General features: G+C 37.4%; 1 protein-coding gene across 1 annotated transcript in view; it reads left to right on the forward strand.

Annotated features, from left to right (window-relative positions):
* Nucleotides 1-268: 268 nt before the first annotated feature.
* septin9b (septin 9b) overlaps nt 269-24,199 on the forward strand; it is a 50,333-nt gene continuing 26,402 nt past the window's right edge. Inside the window, exons 1-3 of the mRNA XM_026263053.1 lie at nt 269-430; nt 12,881-13,145; nt 13,968-14,314. Of these exons, the coding sequence (XP_026118838.1) occupies nt 409-430; nt 12,881-13,145; nt 13,968-14,314 (634 nt within the window). The 5' untranslated portion in view covers nt 269-408. The remainder of the gene's footprint in view (nt 431-12,880; nt 13,146-13,967; nt 14,315-24,199) is intronic.

Here is a 24,199-nt window from a genome sequence, read left to right on the forward strand (position 1 = left end):
TGTTTACAGTCATATGGCTTATCCACGTCTTTGAGACACAACAGAGCTTCAGTGTCAAAAGAGGTCAAAAGAAAGACTAAAGACGATCAAATAAAGGCATATGATCAGCACATGCCACCGAAGTTCCATTGGATTCACTTGTCAATGAAACCCTCTAAACCCTGAGGAAGTAAAGAGAGGAAAGAAAGAAAGAAAGAAAGAAAGAAAGAAAGAAAGAAAGAAAGAAAGAAAGAAAGAAAGAAAGAAAGAAAGAAAGAATAAAGTGAGAGAACAGAGAGAGACGGAGAGAGACGGAGAGAGAGGGAGAGAGCAACTCTCAGAAAAAGCAAAAGGGGAAGTCTGCAAATAAAGGGAGAGGAGGAGAAACGCTAGAAACCACATGTGGCTGTTAGAAGCCATAATCCAGCTATGGAGCGAGACAGAATCGCTGGTAAGTAAATCTTTCTCTCTCTTTCAGTTTAAAAGACAGCTAAAAATGACAACCCTCATGAATTGATTTGAAATGTGTTCATTGCATCATTTTTTTTTTCTTTAGAGAAAGTACAATGCAATTTCTGCTTTGTGCAGGTAGGTCGAGTCAGGCACAGTTAGGTGTGACACTCAGTACTCGCAGTTTATGTGTTTGGCTGGCTGTTGAGTTTGGATTAAAGTAGTTTGTTGTCGTTACAGTACAGTAGTTGGTCTGAATAAACTATATTCTGTCACTTGTGTTTACCTATGCTTAACTGTTTTTATCTTACAAAAAGGAAATCAGTTTTTCTAGATGCAAAATGTAAAAATCATTATGTTTGGTCTATGTGGATTGTGGATTCTATTTCTAAGGAAAACACATGATCGAGGGTGTGATTTTAACAATAAGGAAGTGGAACTTCTTTTTAGTTTCTGCTTTGTAACTCATTTCAAATTCTCTCTCAAATTCTCTTATTCTCTCAACATTTTACAGGTTAACTTATTCACGTCAGTGTTCACTTTGAAGGGAAACAAGAAATATACTTGCTGCAAGTAGACAACTCCCAGTGAATTTCAATGGAGTATGTGTGTGTGAGTGACAATGAGAAGGTTTACCTTACTCAGCAGAATCTCCCATAAATATTGTGACTATATCACATCTCATAGCAGCTGTGCAGGGAGGGGTTTGCTGTGTGGCATGCCTCAAATCTTTGGAGCTTCTGTAACATCAGCTGTTTTGGTTGGCAATGCCACATGCCCTAAACACACCCTGATATACTACTGTATATTGTGTTTAATTGATTCATCCATTAGTTTTGCTCACCATATCGCTCTGTTTTCATGCTGTATTTCAGAATGTCACCATGTATTTTACATGCCACATCATGAACTAATACTGTAAAACTGGATTGAATTTGAGATTCAATGCAGTTTAACAGGTGACCACAGAGGGGCATTGGAGATGTTCTGCATCAGAATATTATACATACTGTAGATTCAAATATAACTTAAAAAGATGAGATACAGTCTGTGAAAGTGTCAGGGCATTCGTCTTTGTGTTGAAGGCTTTTTGTATTTGTGTAAAGCTGTGTTGTGTTGAAGTGTGTGTGTGTGTCTGTTATCAGGGCTGAGAACAGATTTCCGAAATGTAAATTCAGCTTCATCGAGGAAGTTGTGGGCAGAGCTACTTCCTGGTTCTGCATATCCATTGGTTTGGACATTGGTTACCATGGTTATTAACACACCGGATTGTTTTGAAAGTGATATGGCAGAGAATCCTAGAACTTTTTGGCCCTTGTGTCTCCTCTCAGAGCTCAGAATCAAGATTATGTTACATGTCAACACATTAGCATAGTTACAATAACAAGCACACAGAGAGAAACACTGATCATGGAGTACATGTATGTAGATAACACTCTGGATTCTACTGTGGAATCAGAGGAGGCTATTTTGAGAGTTTAAAATAAATTTTATTAAATGCTATTATCTGAACTTTAGTGTATTTTTTGAACCAATTAAATGGGACATAAGTGTTTATTTATATATAATTTAATTAATACTTAAAATATAGTTGAAGAATATTGTAACTAACTGTTTTCAGTGAATGGCCAAGTTACAATGATACACATAAATTGTGCTTTCACAGAAAGCATATACTACATATGGATAACTAAAAAATCACTCATCCAGCAGTTTAATGACATGGTTGTGTAATTTCTACAGCCTTTAAAGTTAACATCCTGTATTCAGTGACCTCCAAACTGAACGTTCAAGTGCTGGTCTTGAACCATTAAATAGGCGTATGCTGTATATCCTGAATGACTCGTAACCTCGCGCGTGTACACAGACACACACACATAAGCCAACACACTGTCAGTAATTATTACTCTGATATTTTATAACAGAAAACTCAGTCTTACCATTTAGAAATACTGGTGTTTAAGGGCTTTGGATAGCCGCAGATTTGGCAGAGAGATTCAGAAAAAGAGTAGCACAGAATTCTCTCAGCACTACCCTCTCCTTACTAGTCTCAGCCTCAGACATCATGCCCACAGACCATTGGCTAAACGTCTGATGCATATGAGACACAGAAGTGGAAACACTTCAGGAGTGTCAAAGTCGTCATCAGATTGGTTGATTTATACAGGATTTTCGGGAGATGTGTGTGTCGTGTTCTTTAACGTTCCATCTAGAAACAGATTTATCAGTATCAACTAAAAGTTGGGTTTTCAAAAGTATGTCAAATACTTAAAGTTTGCGGCATAGAATCTTTAAAATACGTCTGAGAGATTTACACACCGGTTTGTTATTGTGGTGATATTTCCACACCCCGAAACGTGACGCTGAATGAAACGAACTGTGAATGGTTGTCTCATGGGTGGGCCTTGTCCAAAGAAAGCTGCCATGGATTCCAGACCTTCAGCTGTCAGTCTGAAGGTCTGGCTACTGCAGACTATGTCCTTACAGACACATCACTGTGCAAATACTCACTTTAAATGTACAAGGTAATTAAGGTTTTTCCGTTTCACACTAAACTGGGACACTAAACAAATTGTGAATAAAAACAGAATGCAATGATGTGAAAGTTTTAAATTTCATGGCATCAACACATCTCAAAAAAGTTGGGACAAGGCCATGTTTACCACTGTGTGGCATCCCCTCTTCTTTTTATAACAGTCTGCAAACGTCTGGGGACTGAGGAGACAAGTTGCTCAAGTTTATGAATAGGAATGTTGTCCCATTCTTGTCTAATACAGACTTCTAGTTGCTCAACTGTCTTAGGTCTTTGTCACATCTTCCTCTTTATGATGCCTCAAATGTTTTATATGGGTGAAAGATCTGGACTAGCCATTTCAGTACCCAATTCCTTCTTCTACGCAGCCATGATGTTGTAATTGATGCAGTATGTGGTCTGGCATTGTCATGTTGGAAAATGCAAGGTCTTCCCTGAAAGAGACGATGTCTGGATGGGAGCATATGTTGTTCTAGAACTTGGATATACCTTTCAGCACTGATTGTGCCTTTCCAGATGTGTAAGCTGCCCATGCCACATGGACTCATGTAAGCCCATACCATCAGAGATGCAGGTTTCTGAGCTGTGCACTGATAACAACTTGGGTTGTCCTTGTCCTCTTTAGTCCGGATGACACGTCATCCCAGCTTTCCAAAATGAACTTACTTCGTCTGACCGCAGAACAGTTTTCCACTTTGCTAAAGTACATTTTAAATGAGCCTTAACCCAAAGAAAATGCCTGCGCATCAGAATCATGTTCAGATATGACTTCTTTTTTGACCTATAGAGTTTTAGCCAGCAACGGTGAATGTCACAGTGGATTGTGTTCATCGACAATGTTTTCCTGAAGTATTCCTGAGCCCATGTTGTGATCTCTATTATAGTAGCATTCCAGTATGTGATGCAGTGCCGTCTAAGAGCATGAAGATCACAGGCATCCAGTATGGTTTTCTGGCCTTGACCCTTAGATATTCACAGATATTCAGATATTCTTACAGATTCTCTGAATCGTTGGATGATAATATGCACTGTAGATGATGATAACTTCAAACTCTTTGCAATTTTTCTCTGATAAACTCCTTTCTGACATTGCTCCACTATTTTTTGCCGCAGCATTGGGGAATTGGTGATCCTCTGTTCATCTTAACTTCTGAGAAACACTGCCACTCCGAGAGGCTCTTTCTATACCCAATCATGTTGCCAGTTGACCTAATAAGTTTCATATTGGTCCTCCAGCTGTTCCTTACATGCACATTTAAGTTTTCTGGCCTCTTATTGCTACCTCTCCCAACTTTTTTGGAATGTGTAGCTCTCATGAAATCCAAAATGAGCCAATATTTGGCATGACACTTCAAAATGTCTAAATTTCAACATTTGATATGTCATCTATATTCTATTGTGAATAAAATATACATTTATGATATTTTTAAATTATTCCATTCTTTTTTTACTCACAATTTGTATAGTGTCCCAACTGTGTCTCTTTCAATGATTTTATAACGTTTATAACACAAATACTCTGGCATACTATGTGACTAGTAAACTTTCCAAAAGTGCATCCTTGCATGCTTTGTGGGCAAATGCTGCATATAACCCCTTTGGTTTCAATAGGTTCTCTGATCTTTCGTCTGCAAAATATTTATTATTATTATTATAAATGTTTTAAAAAATGATGGCCTGTTTTCTGTTGGCTTGTAATCGACACCATACTCCATTTACTAAGCCCTTTTCTGAGGAATAAAATTAATTAAAGCTGATGCTTCTTTAGTTCTATGAAAGGACTGGAAATTTAAGTCTATCTATCTTTATGTATGCCTCAACACAGAGGCCTAGTTATAGAGCCAAGAAAAATAAAGCTCCAATGAAGGTTGGTTTCTTTAACATATGCTGGCCTGGTTCTAAATTGTATGATTATGCACTGCTCAGGAAAGAGGCTTAGGGACTTCTGTTCAAATGATTTCAAAAGTTTAACTTTTTTTACCATATATGTGTTTAGATATTTGTTATTTAAACAATCTAAATTGCTTGTTTACATTTAGTTCATTTTACATCTACTGGGTGTCTAGTATGGTGGGTTTAAAAATTTATTGTCAAACTAATACAGCCCTATTTTGCAGGATAAAAGGTTTTCCACTGATGACCATTCAAAAGTAGTTGTGTTCTGTGATGAAATAGTGGATATTTAACCAGTGCATACATTTTGGGCTTTTAAAAGCAGCTCATGTTTGAAATATTCTTATACTCACAGCTGATATATTCAGTCTTTACTTTACAAAGAGAGGCCTCAAATTTGGGATTTGTTTTGATGGGTGACTTGCTTGATGCAAAAAGCACAAGGAAATACTTCACTGGTAACACACCTGGATGAAGTTTGTGTCAGATTTTGAAGGTATAATGTAGCTGCTTTTAATGCATTAACATTTTTTCACTTTGGAAACTGAATACAGGTCATTAACAAAAGCTTCCTTTCCTCTCTGTCCAGCCATCTGTCCAGTTATCTGTTTGTGTGTGTATCATACAGTAGGTCTGTTGCATCAAACTTAGTTCAGCCTGGAATTTATTTGTGAGTATTTCTGAAATGGTTTTAGAGCAGTTGCTTCTGAGAACAATAGATTATAATGGAAGTAAGAGCTTATCATAGGTTATCTATGAATCACTACAGGCTTGCATACGTTGTTCTGGCATAGATTTCCTCTTTGCGGTTCCTATTTTTTTACTTTAATTCCAGGTGCATGGGATGGACAAACGGAGTGATCCCATAATCCCTCAAAAGCATTCTGGCTTTTCTACAGAAACTAAAGCCAAAATGAGCTCTTGGGCTACACTTGTCCCAACCAAACAGCTGTAGATACAGCACTGAACCATATGAACCAAGTTTAAAAGCAAATCGTTTTATTACACAAACAGCTGTCTGAGTATGTTTCTGAAACGCTGATCTGTGGGTTGTGCAAATTTTATTTGGAACTACCCTCAAGAAAATTGGGTAATAGTTATTGTAAATAGCATTATTGTATAAATGGGTGTTACTACATGTAAGAGCACTTTTGACCCCATATACTTTTTAAAATAAACTCCTTTAAAACACTTTTCCCATTCTTACTAGTTTATTTCATTTTTCCAGTCCAGCAGTATGTTCAGCAGTCAATATACATGCATTACATGAGTTATCTTTCCGAACCCACATGTACAAATGTCATTGTATTACGAAACAAAATTACAGTTGGGAAAACAACTCATGCAGTAGCATTTTTCAAGATTCAAAATTTTTATTCGTCACATTTTGATATTTTATATATACACACAATTATATAGAGCATATATAACCAGCAGTGAAATGTGAGTCAGGTCCGCTCCATGGACAGTGCAATTGTTAAAGAATACAACACAGATGAAAATATACATAAATATAGCTATGAAAGAATGAAATAAAAGTAAACAATAAAAATATAAGAATAAATATAAAAAATATGTATATTGTAGAATTAAATATATGACGCAAAATAATGTGCATGAAAGTAAACTGTAGCCTTAAATATTAAGATACACAGGAATAATGTACAATGTGCATATGTGCATTATACTATAGTCTTAAATATTAAGATACACTGTCAGGTTGACACTGTCAGTGTGTCAATGTGAGGTAGTGAATAAAGAATATCTTACTGATAATGTGAACATTAAGTGGAGACATGAAGATGTTAAGAGGCTGGTTTTGAGTTTAGGAGCCTGATGGCCTGGGGGAAAAGAAACTCCTCCTGAGTCTCTCGGTTTTTGTCTTCAGGCTACGGAAGCGCTTACCAGATGGCAGCAAAGTGAAAAGATGGTTACTGGGGTGGATAGAGTCCTTGATGATTTTAACAGCTCTGCTTTTGCAGCGTTTGAGGAGAGAGGGGAAAGAAGACCCAGATCAGATCTCAGATAAGCGCAAAACTCTATGCAGGGCTTTGCAGTCTTGACTGGAGTCAATACACTTTCTATAGCCCCTAAATAGAAAGTTTTCAGGATTGCTGGTGAGACCCTGAATTTTCTCAGATGTTGCAGGTGGTACAGTCTTTGCCTGGCTTTATTAACCTGTGTTTGAATGTGGTAGTCCAAGTCAGGTCCTCTGAGATGTTTACACCAAGGTATTTGAAGCTGCTCAACCTCTCCACAGGTGTCCCACTGATCATAAGAGGTGTATTGGGCTGCTGCTGTCTCTTCCTGAAGTCCACAATCAGTTATTTAGTTTTGCTCACATTCAGGGTGTACTCACACTGCCAGTTTGAACCGTGCCCGAGTGCGTTTGACCACCAAAGCGTGGTTCGTTTGACTAGTGTGAGTGCTCCGAATCGTGCCCAGGCGCGGCTCGATTAGCCGGCCCTGGCCCGATTGGAAGAGGTGGGCCAGGGCACGGTTCAGTTGGACTCGGGCGCGGTTCGCATGCAGTGTGAGCGCTAACCGTGCCGGAGCACGGAAAAGGACGCTTTGCATCACGGTTTTGCGACGCTCCAAAACCAACATGGCAGGGAAAGGGTCGCTTTGGTCTATGGCAGAGGTGCAAAACGCATAAAAACTAAAAACTGCAAAGTCCTTGCTGCACTTCAGCTGGTACCTTGCAAACATCCTCATACGAGCAGCACGATTACGTGAAAATTTTCGCGCCACTAAGGCGACACATCTGTTTAACAACAGGCTGTGGACCAAACAACACAAAATTATCCACAAAGAAAACAGAGCGATGCACTCCATTGTGTTCAGAGAGCGCCGCTCTTCCTGTTTATCCCGAAACCGTCGCACCATAATGACGTAAGCGTGCTCCGGCACGAATGCTGAAACCCTATATGTGAGTGCAGGCCAGAGGGGGAGTGGGGAGGGGGGACAATCGTACTCGGGCCCGGTTCATGGCAACCGTGCCTAGTGTGAGTACACCCTCAGAGAGAGACAGTTGTCCTGGCACCATGATGTTAATTTCTCTACCTCATCCAAGTATGCAGTCTCATTATTGTTGTGAATGAGGCCCAGAACCACAATATCATCAGCAAATTTGATTCTAGATGTGGAGCTGTGTGAAGACACACAGTCATGAGTGTAGAGAGAGTAGAGCAGATGACTCAGGACACAGCCCTGTGGGGCTCCTATGTTCAGGGTGATGGAATTGGAGGTTTATTGGCCTAGTTTCACCACTTGAGGTCTTCCAGTGAGGAAATCAAGAATCCAGTTGCAGAGTGAAGAATTCAGGCCGAGGTCCATGAGTTTAGAAGCTAGCTTTATATGGACTATAGTATTAAAAGCTGAGCTATAGTCGATAAATAGCAGCCTTACATAGTTCCCGTTATTTTTGTCAATGTGTGTGAGTGAAGAGTGCAGGATGTGAGAGGTGCCATCATCAGTGGATCTGTTTGGCCAATAGGCATACTGAAGAGGGTCTAAAGTATCCAGATGACGTTTTTAACCAGTCACTTGAAGACCTTCATGACTATTGATATGAGGGCAACTGGACAATAGTCATTGAGACAAGAGGGTTTATTGTTCTTAGGCACAGATATGATGGCAAATTTTTTGAATGAGGTGGGAACCACCGATGTAGCAAGAGACTCATTAAAAATGGATGTAAACAAACCAGCGAGCTGATTAGTGCAGGACCACAGAACACGGCCATAAATCCCATCAGGTTTGCTTTCTGCTTTCATTACATTCACTCGCTTTAGTGCCCTCCGAACCTCATCCTCCGACAATGTGATCACATGATGATCGCTGCTCTGGCTGCTGCTTCCTGACGCGTTGATCGGCAGACTCGCACTGCTTAGATTGCTTTCAATTGCTTTAGAAAGTGTTTAGCTCGTCAGCCAATTACAGATCTGCTCTCACCTCTGCAGAGGATTTGTTTCAAAAGGCACAGATGGTCCTTAATCCTTGCCACATGCATCAGGAGCCATTTATCTGGAAATGTGACTCTATGCGTCCCCTGTATCAGTGTTTGGTGGCTCTTACTGCACGTTGGAGAGCACAGCGAGATGCTTTGTACTCGCTTATGTTTCCTGACAGAAGACCGGCGTTGTAAGCAGCAGTCCATTTGTTTACTGCTGCACGGATTGTTTTGTCCATCCACGGTGTCTGATTTGAGAAGGTCCTTATAGTTATTGTATCCATAGCTTTTTCAGCTAGCATGTTTACTATGCTTAGTGTTACATCCGTGAACTCGCTGACGTCAGATGAACTTGCCCGAAACTGTCGCAGTCTACATCATCACGAGCCGCCTGTAGCATGGCTTTTGAGTGGGCGGACCATTGCGTCACCACCCTCTGCACCGGGGGATCATGAACGAGCCTTTGTTTATATTCCGGTGTGAGGAAAATGGCCGCATGGTCCGATTTGCCGAAAGCCGGTAGTGAGCAAGCTTTGTAGGCATTCTTAAACTGAGTGTAGCAATGATCAAGTGTATTCAGTCCTCTGGTTGGACAGGATACATGTTGATAAAAATTAGGCATAACTTGCCTGAGGTTGGCTTTGTTAAAGTCCCCAGCGATGATAATGGCAGTGTCAGGATGTTTGTTTATGATAACGCTGAGCGCATCGTGAAGCACAGACAAATCCAAACCGGTGTCTGCTTGTGGTGGGATGTAAACAGCAGTAATGATGATCAATGAAAACTCCCGGGGCAGATAGAATGGGTGGCAAATAATAAAATAAACTATAAACATTAAATGATTCACAAGCGTCCACAAGTGACATTTTCCTCACAAATGGAAAGTCTCATATTTCATAATAATGTCTGTTGCACTTTTACTTTCTCTTGTTTGTGTTATAATGGTTTTTAAATCATTATTTTAAATGCAAGTCAGGTGTAAATACAAGAGTAAGGGTAAATACAGTTCAATACAGTCTAATGTTTTTTGTAACCTTCATGTAATAAGAGCAGAAGATGAATATCATGGAATGTCCTTTCATTTTCCCCAATGAAGCTGTTAACAAACTGTTGTTTTTCTCAGAAACTCCAAGTTGTTCACATGAGCATAAAGCAGCTGAACAAAGAAAACAAAAATAAGGACAGATTATCAGTGTGTGCTGAATGACAAACAAAATCATCTGTTATAGAATACTGTATTTATAAGTACTGTATATTGCATGTTTTGTTAATTCTTTACTGTTTATGTGAGTTTGTGTTCATTACTGAGTGTGAGAATCTCTTATGGGACTTTCAAAAGCACTGTGACTGTTGCAGGCACTTTGGCAAATGCACATACATTTATCTAGGGAAGGTTCTTTGTCTGGAATGTCTGTCCCATCTTAAGAGAGATTGTATTTTGTATTTTCTTGTAAGTCATAAACAATTGGGTTGTTTTGAATCCAGTGCAGAGTGGTTTGGACATGCTTGTGTTCTCTTTTATTCTGTAAATTGTATTCTAACCATGTTCACACATCCAGATTTGATTAAAAAACATATACTGGAAGTAAGATACTTAAACGAGCAGTTTAGATTTTATTCAGTTACTCATACAGACTGCTATTTGCTTTACCATCAAGCTGCAAGACTTTAGCAAATCTTGTGTTTAATAATTTATCCGAATGCCGTTAAATTAAAAGAGCAAAATAAATGTCAGCTCAAGAGTTTTACCTCTCTCTTCCGTTATGTTGCATGGTCAAGTAACAGCATCCATAATGCACATCATATATTTTTGTGAGATGCTTTTTTTAGCCAAAGCAGTTTGAAGTGGTGTAGGCCTGTATTTTGTCAGTGGCTATTTTTTAGCCAGCTTATAAGAATAGCAAGAGTAAACATGAAACTAACATACAGAACAAGCTAACATACATCCACAAACAGACACAGCTTCCTTTCAACTTAATCAGATATTGCATTCTAATGAGACTGATTTGTATGAAAGTGCCCATTACCAGAAGATAATTGGTAAGGCAACAATTTTTTATTTTGAGGAAAATTTCATAATTATTATGTAAAATGTATAATTAATTTTTTTTAGAAAAATCAGTTGTGACATAATTATGACATAAAAAGTCATAATTATGATTTTAACATGAATGTAAAAAATAAATAAATAGAATTTTCATCTCATAATTTTGAGTTTTTTATTTTGTGGAAACAAGATTTGTATATATTTTCAATTGCATATAAATCAAGCATACAGTATATAGAGAGAGCTCCATAGAAGTGAAGCATGTCCAGTTGTTCTGTCTGAGTGAACAGTCCATGGTGAGCTTGATTTGACTATGAGCAGTTGTTGGTGCAGACAATAATACATTAAAGAGGAAAGAATGAAGAAGTTACACTTATAACTGTACACACACAACATTTTGACTCTTCGTTGAGTATTCACGGAGTTACAATTCATTTTAAAGACGTGTTTGTAAATGAAGTTCAGTGCAGACAAAGGTTGCAGACAGCACACCTTGTTTGTTATCTTTATTTTCTAAGTGCACAAATTGTTGTTATTATGTATGTATACAAAAAAAGTAGACCCTTTACAGATTCGATTGATGTATTACTCTTATCTTTACGATCAAATCTGAAAGTGTAATTTAAGTTCTTTTCGGTGTTATCAGGAGAAAATGACTCATAATGCGTATACGCGTTAATCGACTTCAGAGGGTTAAAGCCTTTGGCCACCGTCATGTCTTAGAAGGTCGACTAAAATGCTTAATTAAATAACAGAACCAGGGCAGCTCCTCTGGACATACTGTGACCTTCAACATTCCAACAGTGATGCTAGCACTGCCACCAAACAGGACATCTGCATTCAGACAAGCACGAAAAAACAGCACACTCTTAACAACAGGCCATGTTAGTGATGTCTTATGACCTAATATGAGATTGTTTCTTATTTTAGGCTTGTGAGGCAGACACTTATGGTTTATTCTAAGATTTCCTGTCTGAGTTATGCATCTGATCGTACGTTTAGATCTGACCATGTCCTTCTCACTTTTGTATATTGGTGGAATAGAGTGTTCTCTGTACTCATAAGGCGGTTGCGGCCATGATTAAAGGTGTCTTCCCAGTAAGTACATGCACAATGACAAAGATTTTTAGTAGTATCATGGAAAGGAATCAAAATTAACCCTCACTAGCAGTGAATGCAAGTGTTGGCCTGGTAAAGGCCTGGTTGGTCATTTTAATGGACAGTTATCCTCACACATTTTCATGGCAATAAGTTAATAACAGGAAAAAGAACATTATCTGATTTTATTTATTTATGTATTTATATTTTTTTCTGTATAAGTGCATGAGCGATTATGAAAATTAAATTCTTATTCCTCTACTGTCCAATTTAAAGTTTGACCATATCTCATATCCAAGTTATGGTCTTTTAGCATAAAGTGTGAATTGATGAGGAAAGGATGCAAAAAAAAAAAAAAGTAAATTTTATAAATAAAATAGTAATTATTTCAAGGATAAACTGAATATATTGTGTTTGTTATTTATGCTTATATTTCAGCTGATTTCCAATATTTTGATAACTTTACAGTCAATGAAATCTAATAAAGTGTTTTTTTTTTTACACACTTTTGCTGTTTTAGGCCCAGTCTTTGGCCAGAGCACTGAATTTGGCTCTTCCACCCTACTGAAAAAATCATTATAAAATAAAATGGTGTTTCATAACTCTTCTGGGATAATAAGTGCACCCTGGTTACCATGTCACTCTTACCATCTGCAGAATATTTGCTGTGGGTTTGGGCGAAGTGCCTCGCAGTCTGGATGCCCTCAGCTTTCCATTACTTTACTAACACTATTAAATATAATTGTTAGGTTGAGTACAAATGAATGGCTTCTTTTGTATTATTTAGATAATTTGTATTTTAAACCTCAAATCTTTCTCTATAATATGATGCTTAGATCTGCATGTGCTAACTACAGAAGATAAATCTAGGAATTTAACACAATAAATTCCAAGCTGAAGGTTTTTTTAATTTGTCATTTTCCTGCAGCCCTGAAACGCTCATTTGAAGTGGAAGATGTGGACTCTTCCTCGCACTCTTCATCGCCTCATACACGGCGAGCACCATCCAATGTTCAGCGTTCAGCCATGTCACCGACCAGCGGACGGTATTATGAGCTGGGCTCCAATGGTACCAAGCCTCCTGACACCTCAAAGCCCAAAGCTCGAACCCCTGAACCTGTGTCACGTAGAACAGAGCTAGGCTTTGACATCTCATCCAACAACAATGGCAAATCTACTGAAGGCTCTCCCAGGTATAAACTAAACATAAACCATCCATGTACTGTATAGACACAATGTCCCTGTCAGTTACTTGATTTTATTGGAAAGACCAAAATTGCCTTGTGTGGCATTGTCTAGCAATTCCAGCTGTGTGGTCGTGCTGTGGCTCTGTAGTTCACAAACAGAATAAAATAAGACCAGACTCTAGCCTCTTAGCAGACTGGTTTCAATATTGCTCAAAAGTCATAACAAGAAAGTGTAAAACTGCATTGGTCTTGCAAGTCTAAGTGTTCCAGTTTTCTCAAGATTTACAGTTACAAACCCTGATTTTCTTTAAGGATGATTTAGATCTGTTTTTGGATTAAAATATGCATTATACCACAGTTGGTTTCTTTTTGTGTCACTGAATCTTCACTTAACCAATTTGTTTAAAAATACTGATGCATTTGGGAACAGTCACTACTGTGAATTACTCTGATTCTGCTTAGGTTTTGTTCATTCAAAACTGTTTTTGTTGATGGAGCAAAAATAAAATAAAATAAAAAGAGATTCAAATATTAGCTTTATATGTAATTAAACTTAATAAATATTCACTATTTGGTGATTGTTGGCAAATTCTAATTCAAAAAATTATATTTATTTTTGTTTGTTTCTGCTCTGCCAACAAAAATAGTGCTAGACAAGCAGAATGATGCCAATATTGAAAAAGTGATACAAACCATCACACTGCTGTTATATGAAATATAAGTACTCTTGGCCAATCTGAAGAAATAACTGTTGTTTAATTAGTCATAGCTTGTGTAATGGATTAAATGCAATCTAAATTAACTAGATACAATTTTACTGTGTTCTAGTCCTGGCACTGCTCGGTTTGGGCTGAGGAGGCCAGATGTCTTGAGCAGTAAGATGCCTGAGACGCAGAAGCACTCAGTCACCTTTAGCAAGACACTGGAGACAATTGCCCCCATCACACGTTCAGCATCTACCATCGTTCCTCATGCCAGTGCTAAACTCCCAGAGACCACCTTCAGGAAAAGCGAGCCACCAAGCCCTGCAGATGGATCAGCAAGAAAGCCTGAAATCATTGTCACCAAATCAACAGACACTAAAGGTCATGACAGTCTTCACCATCCACCAGTTACAACAAGATGTCCATCACCTAATCACGTTGGACGGAAATCCCCTAGTTCTGACAAGCAAAGTAAGTACAATCCAATTATTTGAATGTTATTCCCCAAGAACAGAAGAATGAAGTTCTTAGAAAAGCACACAACTGGTCAATTGTCTTCTGATTTATTATTAAAAAATAAAAATAAACATAAAAACATTTCCATGCATTTTTTTTTTTAAATGTGGCACACATATGTTATTTTGTTAGTGGTCTTTTCTTTGGTAATCTGTCCTGAAGTGCCCTGGTCTGTGGTTGGATCCTATTAGTTTTAATCTCATCTCTTGCTTTAAAGGGTGATCGAACCCTGTGTGAAGTGTAAATGTGTGTCATTATTGAGAGAAGTTCTTCTAGTCTTCTGCTTCATATGGTTTTAACTTTCTGAGCCTCATCCCCCTTATCCGGAGCTCCAAGCCTTTCTGTTGTGTGTTTGATCAGCTGGACACTGAACTTAAACTGACTCTGACATCCTGAAGTAGCCATTGAGTTTTGGCCCTTTACTGTCCATGAGAAATTAACAAGATGCAACTGAGCCATGAGTGGAAGAAAGCTGCAAGGCAGCCGCAGGCTTTTTACTCTGTCTGGACTGGAGCCTTTTGGTCCAGCTGTGCTTCAGACAGCCTTCATACTGAGAGGTAAACATACTGTGGTAACTCAGGATCACAAAGGACCTTAGGTAGAGGAGAACTGTGCTAAATGAAAAGGGAAGTGGTCATATTTAAGTCAGTGCAGCTGTGGAGTATCTGCAAACTTTAATGGTATTTGTAGTCGGAACTAAAAAAAAGAAAACATCTAGAGGCTGTTTATGCGAGACTTCATTTAAAGTTAAAAATTGTTATAATGAAGACTGTTGTTTATTTAAGGAACATTACATTTGATGAATATGCTGTCGGTTGTATTTATATTTCGGATAATGTAAGTGCTTTCTAAGTTCTTCCAAATTTACATGCACTTTTATGGAAGATAGGACTAACCTTGTGGCTTAAAATCAGGTTATGTTTTTACTAGAGGTTACAACAGGTGTGCAACCTACAATCAGCTTACCATGTCTGACTATGATGTATTTGCAGTCTGAAATTTTCTCTGCCTTTCGTGGTTGTGATACGGTTATGATGTCAGCAGCAGCTCACACGGAGGTCGTTGCTATAGTAAATTATTAAGAAAATGTCTACATATATTGAAATACATACATACAAGAATAGAGCACTGCAATGATGATGTATTTTTTGTAGGCCAGTCCAGAAGTTAGCATCACCATGGTTCCCTTGACAATAACCCAACAGGATTTTTCTCCCAAATAAGCACAGAATAAAGTTTATGCACCAAGGTCACATGTCTTCAGCATGAGCATCACAAGCTTCCGACAACTCTATTGTATGTGTGTGTGTGTCTGTGTTTGTGTTTAAAAAATGGTTTCCCTGAAAGTCTGATTTAGAATAGTTTGCAAGAGCACAATTCTAAACACAATGAGGCTGTAAAAGCAGACTTCTGAAATTAATTTTCCTGTTTATGTGATGTTTATTGTCTCTGACATCCTCTGTAGTCTCATTTAGCCACTTCTTAGGTAATTGTATTTTTTCGTAGCTTCAAAGCCTGCAGTCTGTGCATTTGTAAGCCAGTAGTCAGTACAGAGTTGATGCAAATTGAGTAAAGCAAATGATGAAATATATCAGTACTGCCTGTGAAAATGATAGCACAAAGGTTGCTGATTCAATTCTGTCATCCTTGTGTATGATATTTAATCTTAGGAGCTACAAAATTGACTTTGCCTGTGCATAGTGAACTGTAACGCGTGTTGGAAAGAAAATGTCTGCTGACAAGTTCAAAGAAAGTAACAACCCTGTTATTTAGAAGTCAAATTGTGTGCCTGTAGAAGATACAGTGATTGACATGAGAAAGGGAAAAGGGTCTAGTTTAAATAACTTCTCACACATTTGGATTTGATTAGTTTTTCACACTCCACCTCCTCATCATTATTACATGCACAATAGAGCATACCAATGCACACGCATACATCTAAACAACTCAAACCTGTACATCACAATCAGGTACAGATCCAAACATTGACAGAACACACACAATGAATGGCACACAACACATAAGTGGAAACTCTCTGGGCCAGAGGAGTTCCTGTAAATGCTAAAAAATAGAGGAAAGAGCAGCTGCAGCCAAGAATGATCTAATGCCTAAACAGCCACACTGTGTGTGTACTGTATGTGTGTGTGTGTTTATGTCATGTGCATATATTTTGTATGCTTAAGAATGCAACCTTTTCACTTTCTATAATACCTTCACTTCTATAATAGGAAAAAGCATGTTCCTATTAATCTAAATTACAGATGCTTGGCTGGTGCAGAACCCCTGGAAGCACACGATTTGTAAATCTAACATCTTTGCTTTAAAATTTTTAATTTATTTTCCATCCCACTGTTTAGTATCTGCTAGTGCTGGTACTGTGACATGTCCTAATAAAGTCATTATCAACTTGCTGACCTGCCCTCGGGCACTGCATTACTGCACTAATCCCTCTTAAAAAATAAATAAATAAATAAATAAAGCAACACACAGTAACCCCTTATAAGAATTACTATCCTTGTGGGGACATTTACATGTAGCATAAACCAGTGCACATGCACACACACGCACACACACACACACACACACACAAACACACTTAAAATGTAGCATCCTAAGCAAAGCATTGGTCATTCATGTAATCAAACATGACGCTTTATTAAATTTGAAACTAGCATACATATTTAGCAGCTGAAATTTGAAATGGATCTAAAGAACTTTTTTTAATAAACATGATATATTAACACATTTTAGTGAATAATAAAACTAGTCATCAAATCTTATTTTGGGGCTGGATAAAATAATACAACATTAAATATACAGCAATAAATTAATGATCAAGGTTTAACTTTCCAGGTTTCAATTTAAGAGGATAACCCAAAATGGGTTAACTAAAAAAAAAAACATAAATAAATAAATAAATAAACTGTCATCATTCAGTCATCCCAAACCCTCCAAACACAAATTGATTTTTTTTTATGAAATTTGAGAGATATTTGTGCATCCTTTGAAAGTCCATTCAAGCAAAATGTTTTCATTTACAAAATTTGTTTGAGCTTTTTAAGCTTTTAATGATAACTGGCCTAATGTTATATAAATCCTGTTTATTTCAATGAATATAACTGAATGGTTCATGTGAAACAATTGTCCTGCATTAGGGTCACTTAATTAAATTTTATTATCTAGGTGCTTGCGTACACATATACAAGGGAGTTACTTTGAACAAATAATATCTAACAGCTGGGTTTTATAGTTGGCCCTATGCAAATATACAGTAAAGTAAAGTTGGGATTTGGGCAAATTGTGGCAGAAGGCAAAAGCTAGCTATGTTGTAAATGTGTGACAGATTATGTTCCTTCCTGTTCATTCATTTTTTTTTTTTTGGACAGGAAGTGTCGTCACACCAGATTGTCTCACGTCCTTCCTTCCAATTGTTTCCCCATGACCTGAAGTTTACTCATGTACTATATTTTGTTATTTTTGTATTCTGTTCCGATTTGCCATAAAACATCAGATCTGCTTAAATCCAGAAATGTTCAAACTATTTTTAATTTTATGTATTGCTTAATTATCATTAACGGGCAACTGACAATCTTATTTTTTCTTAACGTTAAGCAATTCTAAACAGGGTTTTCTGAACTGTTCCTGACATAAACCAATCCCTGGGTCTCTCAGATCCTGTGACTCACCCTTAGTGCAGAGGTTTAATTTAAAAGCTTTACTCTTGGGACTGTAGAACTAAAGTAAAGCTGTGTCTTCAGCTTCAGTGAGGTCATACTCAGATCACCCAACCAAACGAGTTGCACATGCAAAAGAAAGAGGGGCTGTCAAAATCGTGACAAATAGTTTCATCAACTAAACGCCTCCTACTGGTGATCTAGACCCTCTGCAGAGTGTTATGACTGGCTCCATGCCTCATCCTGTGTGTGTGTGTGTGGGGGGGGGGGGGGGGTGTGTGTGTGTGACCCCTTCTCTTCTCAACAGCTGAATCTGAGATAGAAAGACATTTGAGAAATACAAGAAGATAGAAGATAAACATACTGTTTTTGTTGCCTTTTGCTCTGTTTCTGTTGTACTGTACTTGGTCCTTTGATAAAGCTGTGGTTTTACAGAAATGTAAATTATTTATTATATATATTCACATTCAACTAGACATGTAAGCAACAAAAAGTAGAGAAGAATAGTGAAAGACCATTCCAACTGTCAGCATTCATATATGCTTCTACATTCAAAGCAAATTACGATTATTTTTATTAGAAATATATAATAAGTCTGTACATATTGATTGTGTATCTATAATCAGTATAAAGAAAGGCCTTGATTATACAGTATACAATATTTAAGAGCATATTACTGACTCTACTTACACAGAGATGATGGCTACAATGATAACAAAAATTGTAGATATGTTGATATCTATGAAATAGACAAAACCACAGCTTTAACGATGAGAACCGATATCATTAGAATTGCTAATTGCAAATGCCAAAAATATTTATTATTACTAACTATGAAACTCTTAAACTCTATTACAGTAAGTTTGAAATTTATGTACATTGCTTATGATTTGAATACATGATTGAGTAACTCTTTTTGGATCACTTATTTATTATGCCTATTGTAAATCACATATTAGAACTAATTTAAATTATTAGACACAACGCAACCAACAAAGGTAAATTTATTCTATCATATAATTTGATAAGTTCAAAGATAACTAAATCCTGTTAACTATATCAGTAGGACATAACAGAGAACCACTTAACATACCAATTGTTCAAAACAATAATAATAATAATAATTTATAATTTCTACTAACTTCAATTCAAGTTTATTTGTATAGCGCTTTTTACAATACGAATCGTTACAAAGCAACTTTACAGAAAATAATGTTTCTACAATATTTAGTAGTAGCTTATGGTGGTGACTGTCAGTTTGTGCACGTTTGACAGGATTTTTAGAAAACAATAATACAAGACGTAGTCAGCTAGACGATGGACATTATTAATATTATTAATTAATAATTGTTATATGATGTAGTCACACATGTAGTAATAATTGTTAGTTCTGTTTGTTGATTCAGGGTTAGCATCATCTGAGGTCCTCTGAGGGTCAGCATCATCTCTTCTCAGGTGTTCTGGGTCCAGACTGGAGCTTGTGTAAATCCTAGTTACCACGGGATGTAAATCCCGTGGCAAAACATAGAAACAAAATAGAGACATCATTATCATAACTGCTGATCCAACAAACTAAAATTAGTTTAACCCAAGCTAATGAATAAAAATGCACATTTGATCAGATGCAACTACACTCACAATTTAAGAGATACATTATTCGAATGCTTGGCGAAAGAGATGCGTTTTTAATCTAGATTTAAACAGAGAGAGTGTGTCTGAACCCTGAACAGTATCAGGAAGGCTATTCCAGAGTTTGGGAGCCAAATGTGAAAAAGCTCTACCTCCTTTAGTGGACTTTGCTATCCTAGGAACTACCAAAAGTCCAGCGTTTTGTGACCTTAGGGTGCGTGATGGGTTGTAGTGTGGTAGAAGGCTAGTTAGGTACGCAGGAGCTAAACCATTTAGGGCCTTATAGGTAAGTAATGATAATTTGTAACTGATACGGAACTTAATAGGTAGCCAGTGCAGAGACTGTAAAATTGGGGTAATATGATAATATTTTCTTGACCTGGTAAGGACTCTAGCTGCTGCATTTTGGACTACCTGTAGCTTGTTTATTGACGAAGCAGGACAACCACCTAGAAGTGCATTACAATAGTCCAGTCTAGAGGTCATGAATGCATGAACTAGCTTTTCTGCATCAGAAACAGATAACATGTATCGTAGCTTGGCAATGTTTCTAAGATTGAAGAATGCAGTTTTTGTAACATTGGAAATATGATTTTCAAAAGACAAATTGCTGTCTAATATGACACCCAGATTTCTGACTGTAGAGGAAGTAACAGTACATCCGTCTAGTTGCAAATTGTAATCTACAAGATTCTGTGTAGTGTTTTTTGGTCCAATAATTAATATCTCCGTCTTATCCGAATTTAATTGGAGAAAATTATTTGTCATCTAATCTTTTACATTTTTAACACACTCTGTTAGCTTAGATAATTGAGAAGTTTCATCTGGTCTCGTTGAGATATATAGCTGAGTATCATCAGCATAACAGTGTAAGCTAATTCTGTATTTTCTAATAATATTACCAAGGGGCAACATGTTTATTGAAAATAGAAGGGGACCTAGGACGGATCCTTGTGGCACTCCATATTTTACTGATGATAAATGAGATGACACCCCATTTAAGTAAACAAAATGGTTGCGATCGGACAGGTAGGATCTAAATCATCTTAGAGCCTGCCCTTGAATACCTGTATAGTTTTGTAATCTATCTATGAGATGCAGCCTTGATCTGACGCAAGGAGCAGGTCATTTGTAATTTTAACAAGTGCAGTTTCTGTGCTATGGCGGGGCCTGAAACCTGACTGAAATTCTTCATACAGATCATTTTTATGCAGGAAGGTGCTCAATTGAGCAGACACAACTTTTTCTAAAATGTTTGACATAAATGGAAGATTTTAAATAGGCCTATAAATTGCCAGTACACTAGGATCTAGTTTTGGTTTCTTAATAAGAGGCTTGATAACCGCCAGCTTGAATGGTTTTGGGACGTGACCTAAAGATAACGACGAGTTAATGATAATGAGAGGCGGTTCTTCGGCTACAGGTAACAACTCTTTCAGTAATTTAGTGGGTACAGGATCTAATAGACATGTTGTTGGTTTAGATACAGTGATAAGTTTATTTAGCTCTTCCTGTCCTTTGGTTGTAAAGCACTGCAGTTTATCTTTGGGTGCGATGGATGAAACTGAAGTGTTAGACGCTGTAGAATCTACATTCGCTATTGTATTTCTAATGTTATCTATTTTATCAGTGAAGAAATTCATAAAGTCATTACTATTTAACGTTGGTGGAATATTTGAATCAGGTGGTGTCTGGTAATTTGTTAATTTAGCCACTGTGCTAAATAAAAACCTTGGATTGTTTTGGTTATTTTCTATGAGTTTGTGTATATGCTCTGCCCTAGCAGTTTTTAGAGCCTGTCTATAGCTGGACATACTGTTTTTTCATGCAATTCTAAAAACTTCCAAGTTAGTTTTTTCTCCATTTGCGTTCAAAACTACAAGTTTCTTTCTTGAGAGAGTGAGTATTACTGTTATACCATGGCACAGTATGTTTTTCTCTAACCTTTTTCAATTTGATGGGGGCAACAGTTTCTAATGTATTAGAGAAAATAGTGCCCATGTTGTCAGTCATTTTGTCTAATTCATGTGTATTTTTGGGTACAGATAGCAGCTGAGATAGATCAGGCAGCTTATTTGCAAATCTTTCTTTGGTGGCTGGAACAATAGTTCTGTCCAGACGGTAATATAGTTATATATATAGAAATATAGTTAATATCAGTTATACGCAGCATGCACGATACTAGGAAATGGTCTGTAATATCATCACTTTGAGATACAATATCTATAGCAGTAAGATCGATTCCATGAGATATATTTAAATCTAGTGTATGATTAAAATGATGAGTGGGCCCGGTGACATTTTGCTTGACTCCAAAAGAGTTTATTAGGTCAGTAAACACAAGTCCTAATGTATCATTTGTATTATCAATGTGAATATTAAAATCTCCCATGATTAGCGCTTTTTCAACTGTAACTAGAAGGTCTGAGAGGAAATCTGCAAATTATTTTAGGAATTCTGTATACGGCCCTGGTGGTCTATACACAGTAGCCAGAGCAAGAAATACATTAGATTTCTTTTGCATGTCTGACAGTGTAACATTTAGCAGAAGTATTTCAAAAGAGTTAAACCTGTATCCTGTTTTCTGGGTAACATTGAGAATATCACTATATAGTTGCAACACCTCCAGACCAAAATAATAATTTGGTTTTAGCCAGGTTTCAGTCGAGCAGAGTACATCAAAACTATTATCTGTGATCATTTCATTTACAATAACTGCTTTGGGTGTGAGTGATCTAATATTTATGAGCCCAAACTTTAAAAATAGTTTTTGTTCATTTACTTTATATTTTTCTGGTTTAATTGCGATAAGATTTTTTCTAGATCCTACATTATATTTATATTTTGACCTCACTATTTGGGGAACAGACACAGTCTTAAAAGTTTATACAGTGCAAGTACTTTTATCATTTAAGCGGGTGGAACAAATCTCATCATAATGGTTATTTGAGAATTGACTTACTAGTCACATGGAGCGAAGTGTCCTGGAGATGTTGTCAGAGAGAAGCTCCGCTCCGATTCTGCTGGGGTGTAATCAATCAGCGCGAAACAGCCTAGGACGCTCCCAGAAAGGATTCCAGTTATTAACAAATAGCAGTTTCTGTTCTTTACACCATTACAACAACCATTCATTTAAAGCAAAAAGTCTACTGAACCTTTCGTGTCCTCGTCGATACGTGGGCAGTGGTCCTGACACGATGATCGTCGCCGCGGGCGTCATGCTGCGGACCGTCTCGATCAGGCTCCTGAAGTCCCTCTTCAGCGTCTCCGTCTGCCGCAGCATGGTGTCGTTAACCCCGGCGTGAAGCACGACTGCTCTGGGGCTCTCGTCGGCCTTCAGGATCGCGGATATCTCTGCAGAAACATCAAGAACACAAGCACCAGGCAAACAATGAGTGTGCACCTTACCTTCGGCTAATGTAGCACGGACGTGTCGGACGATGGAATCTCCGATGATCACAGCGTCGTGTCCTGTCTTGCGGAGGGGAGCGAAGCGGTTCTTGTCTGTAGAGTATCTGATCTACTCTAATGAGAATAAGTTGACATGTAGTTGCCAACTGATAAGAGTTAGTATAATAATTAGTAATTAATTTAATAATTAGTAGAATTTCTAAAGAGGACTATCAAAATAAAGTTTATTCTTTAACTAAATTGTCCTTTTAAATGTCTATTTTGATGTTCCGAAGATTTCTCACACATGCACCTTTGATGTAAAATGTTTGTTCCAGGCTGTTTTAGTTGAAGTCAAAAGCACAAGCTTAATACAAAATTTCAAACAAAGTGAGGAAATCTGCAACAAGCACACCCATTTGCACTCTGTGTCAGGTTCAAAAACTTGAGTTCTTGTGTTTTTAATGTTGTCTTCGCTAAAGATGTGTGAAATGTTGAGAGAGGAACCCTGTCTCTGAGACAAGTTCAGTTGAAATGCGTCACTGAAAATATGACAGTCCTCTCTTGATAACATTTCCGGAAACATGTGTTTACTTTACATGGCGAGAGGGAAGGTCAAGGGTCACACAAGTTTCCCACCACAATGCAAACCAGCTCCATCCAAAGGACTTTATCTTGGGACTTAATCTTACTCTTTTGTTTTATCCTAGATATTTTATTTTCTTGATCACTCTCTAACATTTTGTCCCTCTTTATTTTCCCTTTTTTGGTATATACTGTACGTAGTATATTTTTTTGATACTGTATGTAATATTTTTTGGTCAAACTGATTTAAGGTCCAATTTTTCCCTATTAGTTACTAACTTCGAAGTTTGCCTGACTAACATCTGCTTAACTAAAATAACAATGAGAATTTTGCTCAAAGTGCTTTTTGTGCTCTTTTGAGCTTTATCAGTGTGCTACATCTCATGGTGAGTGAAACACTATGGGCTGTCAGGAAAGTATCCAGTCATGTAATATGAAAAATAGAGACATTTATCAAAGAAGAATCACCTTTGAAAATGACCTTTGGAGGAGAAGGGATTTCAGACCATTGATGAGATTCAGGAAAATTAATTGATGTCGGCTGATCCCGAATCCAGATCAA

Source organism: Carassius auratus, chromosome 6, assembly GCF_003368295.1.
Source record: "Carassius auratus strain Wakin chromosome 6, ASM336829v1, whole genome shotgun sequence".
NCBI lineage: Eukaryota > Metazoa > Chordata > Actinopteri > Cypriniformes > Cyprinidae > Carassius > Carassius auratus.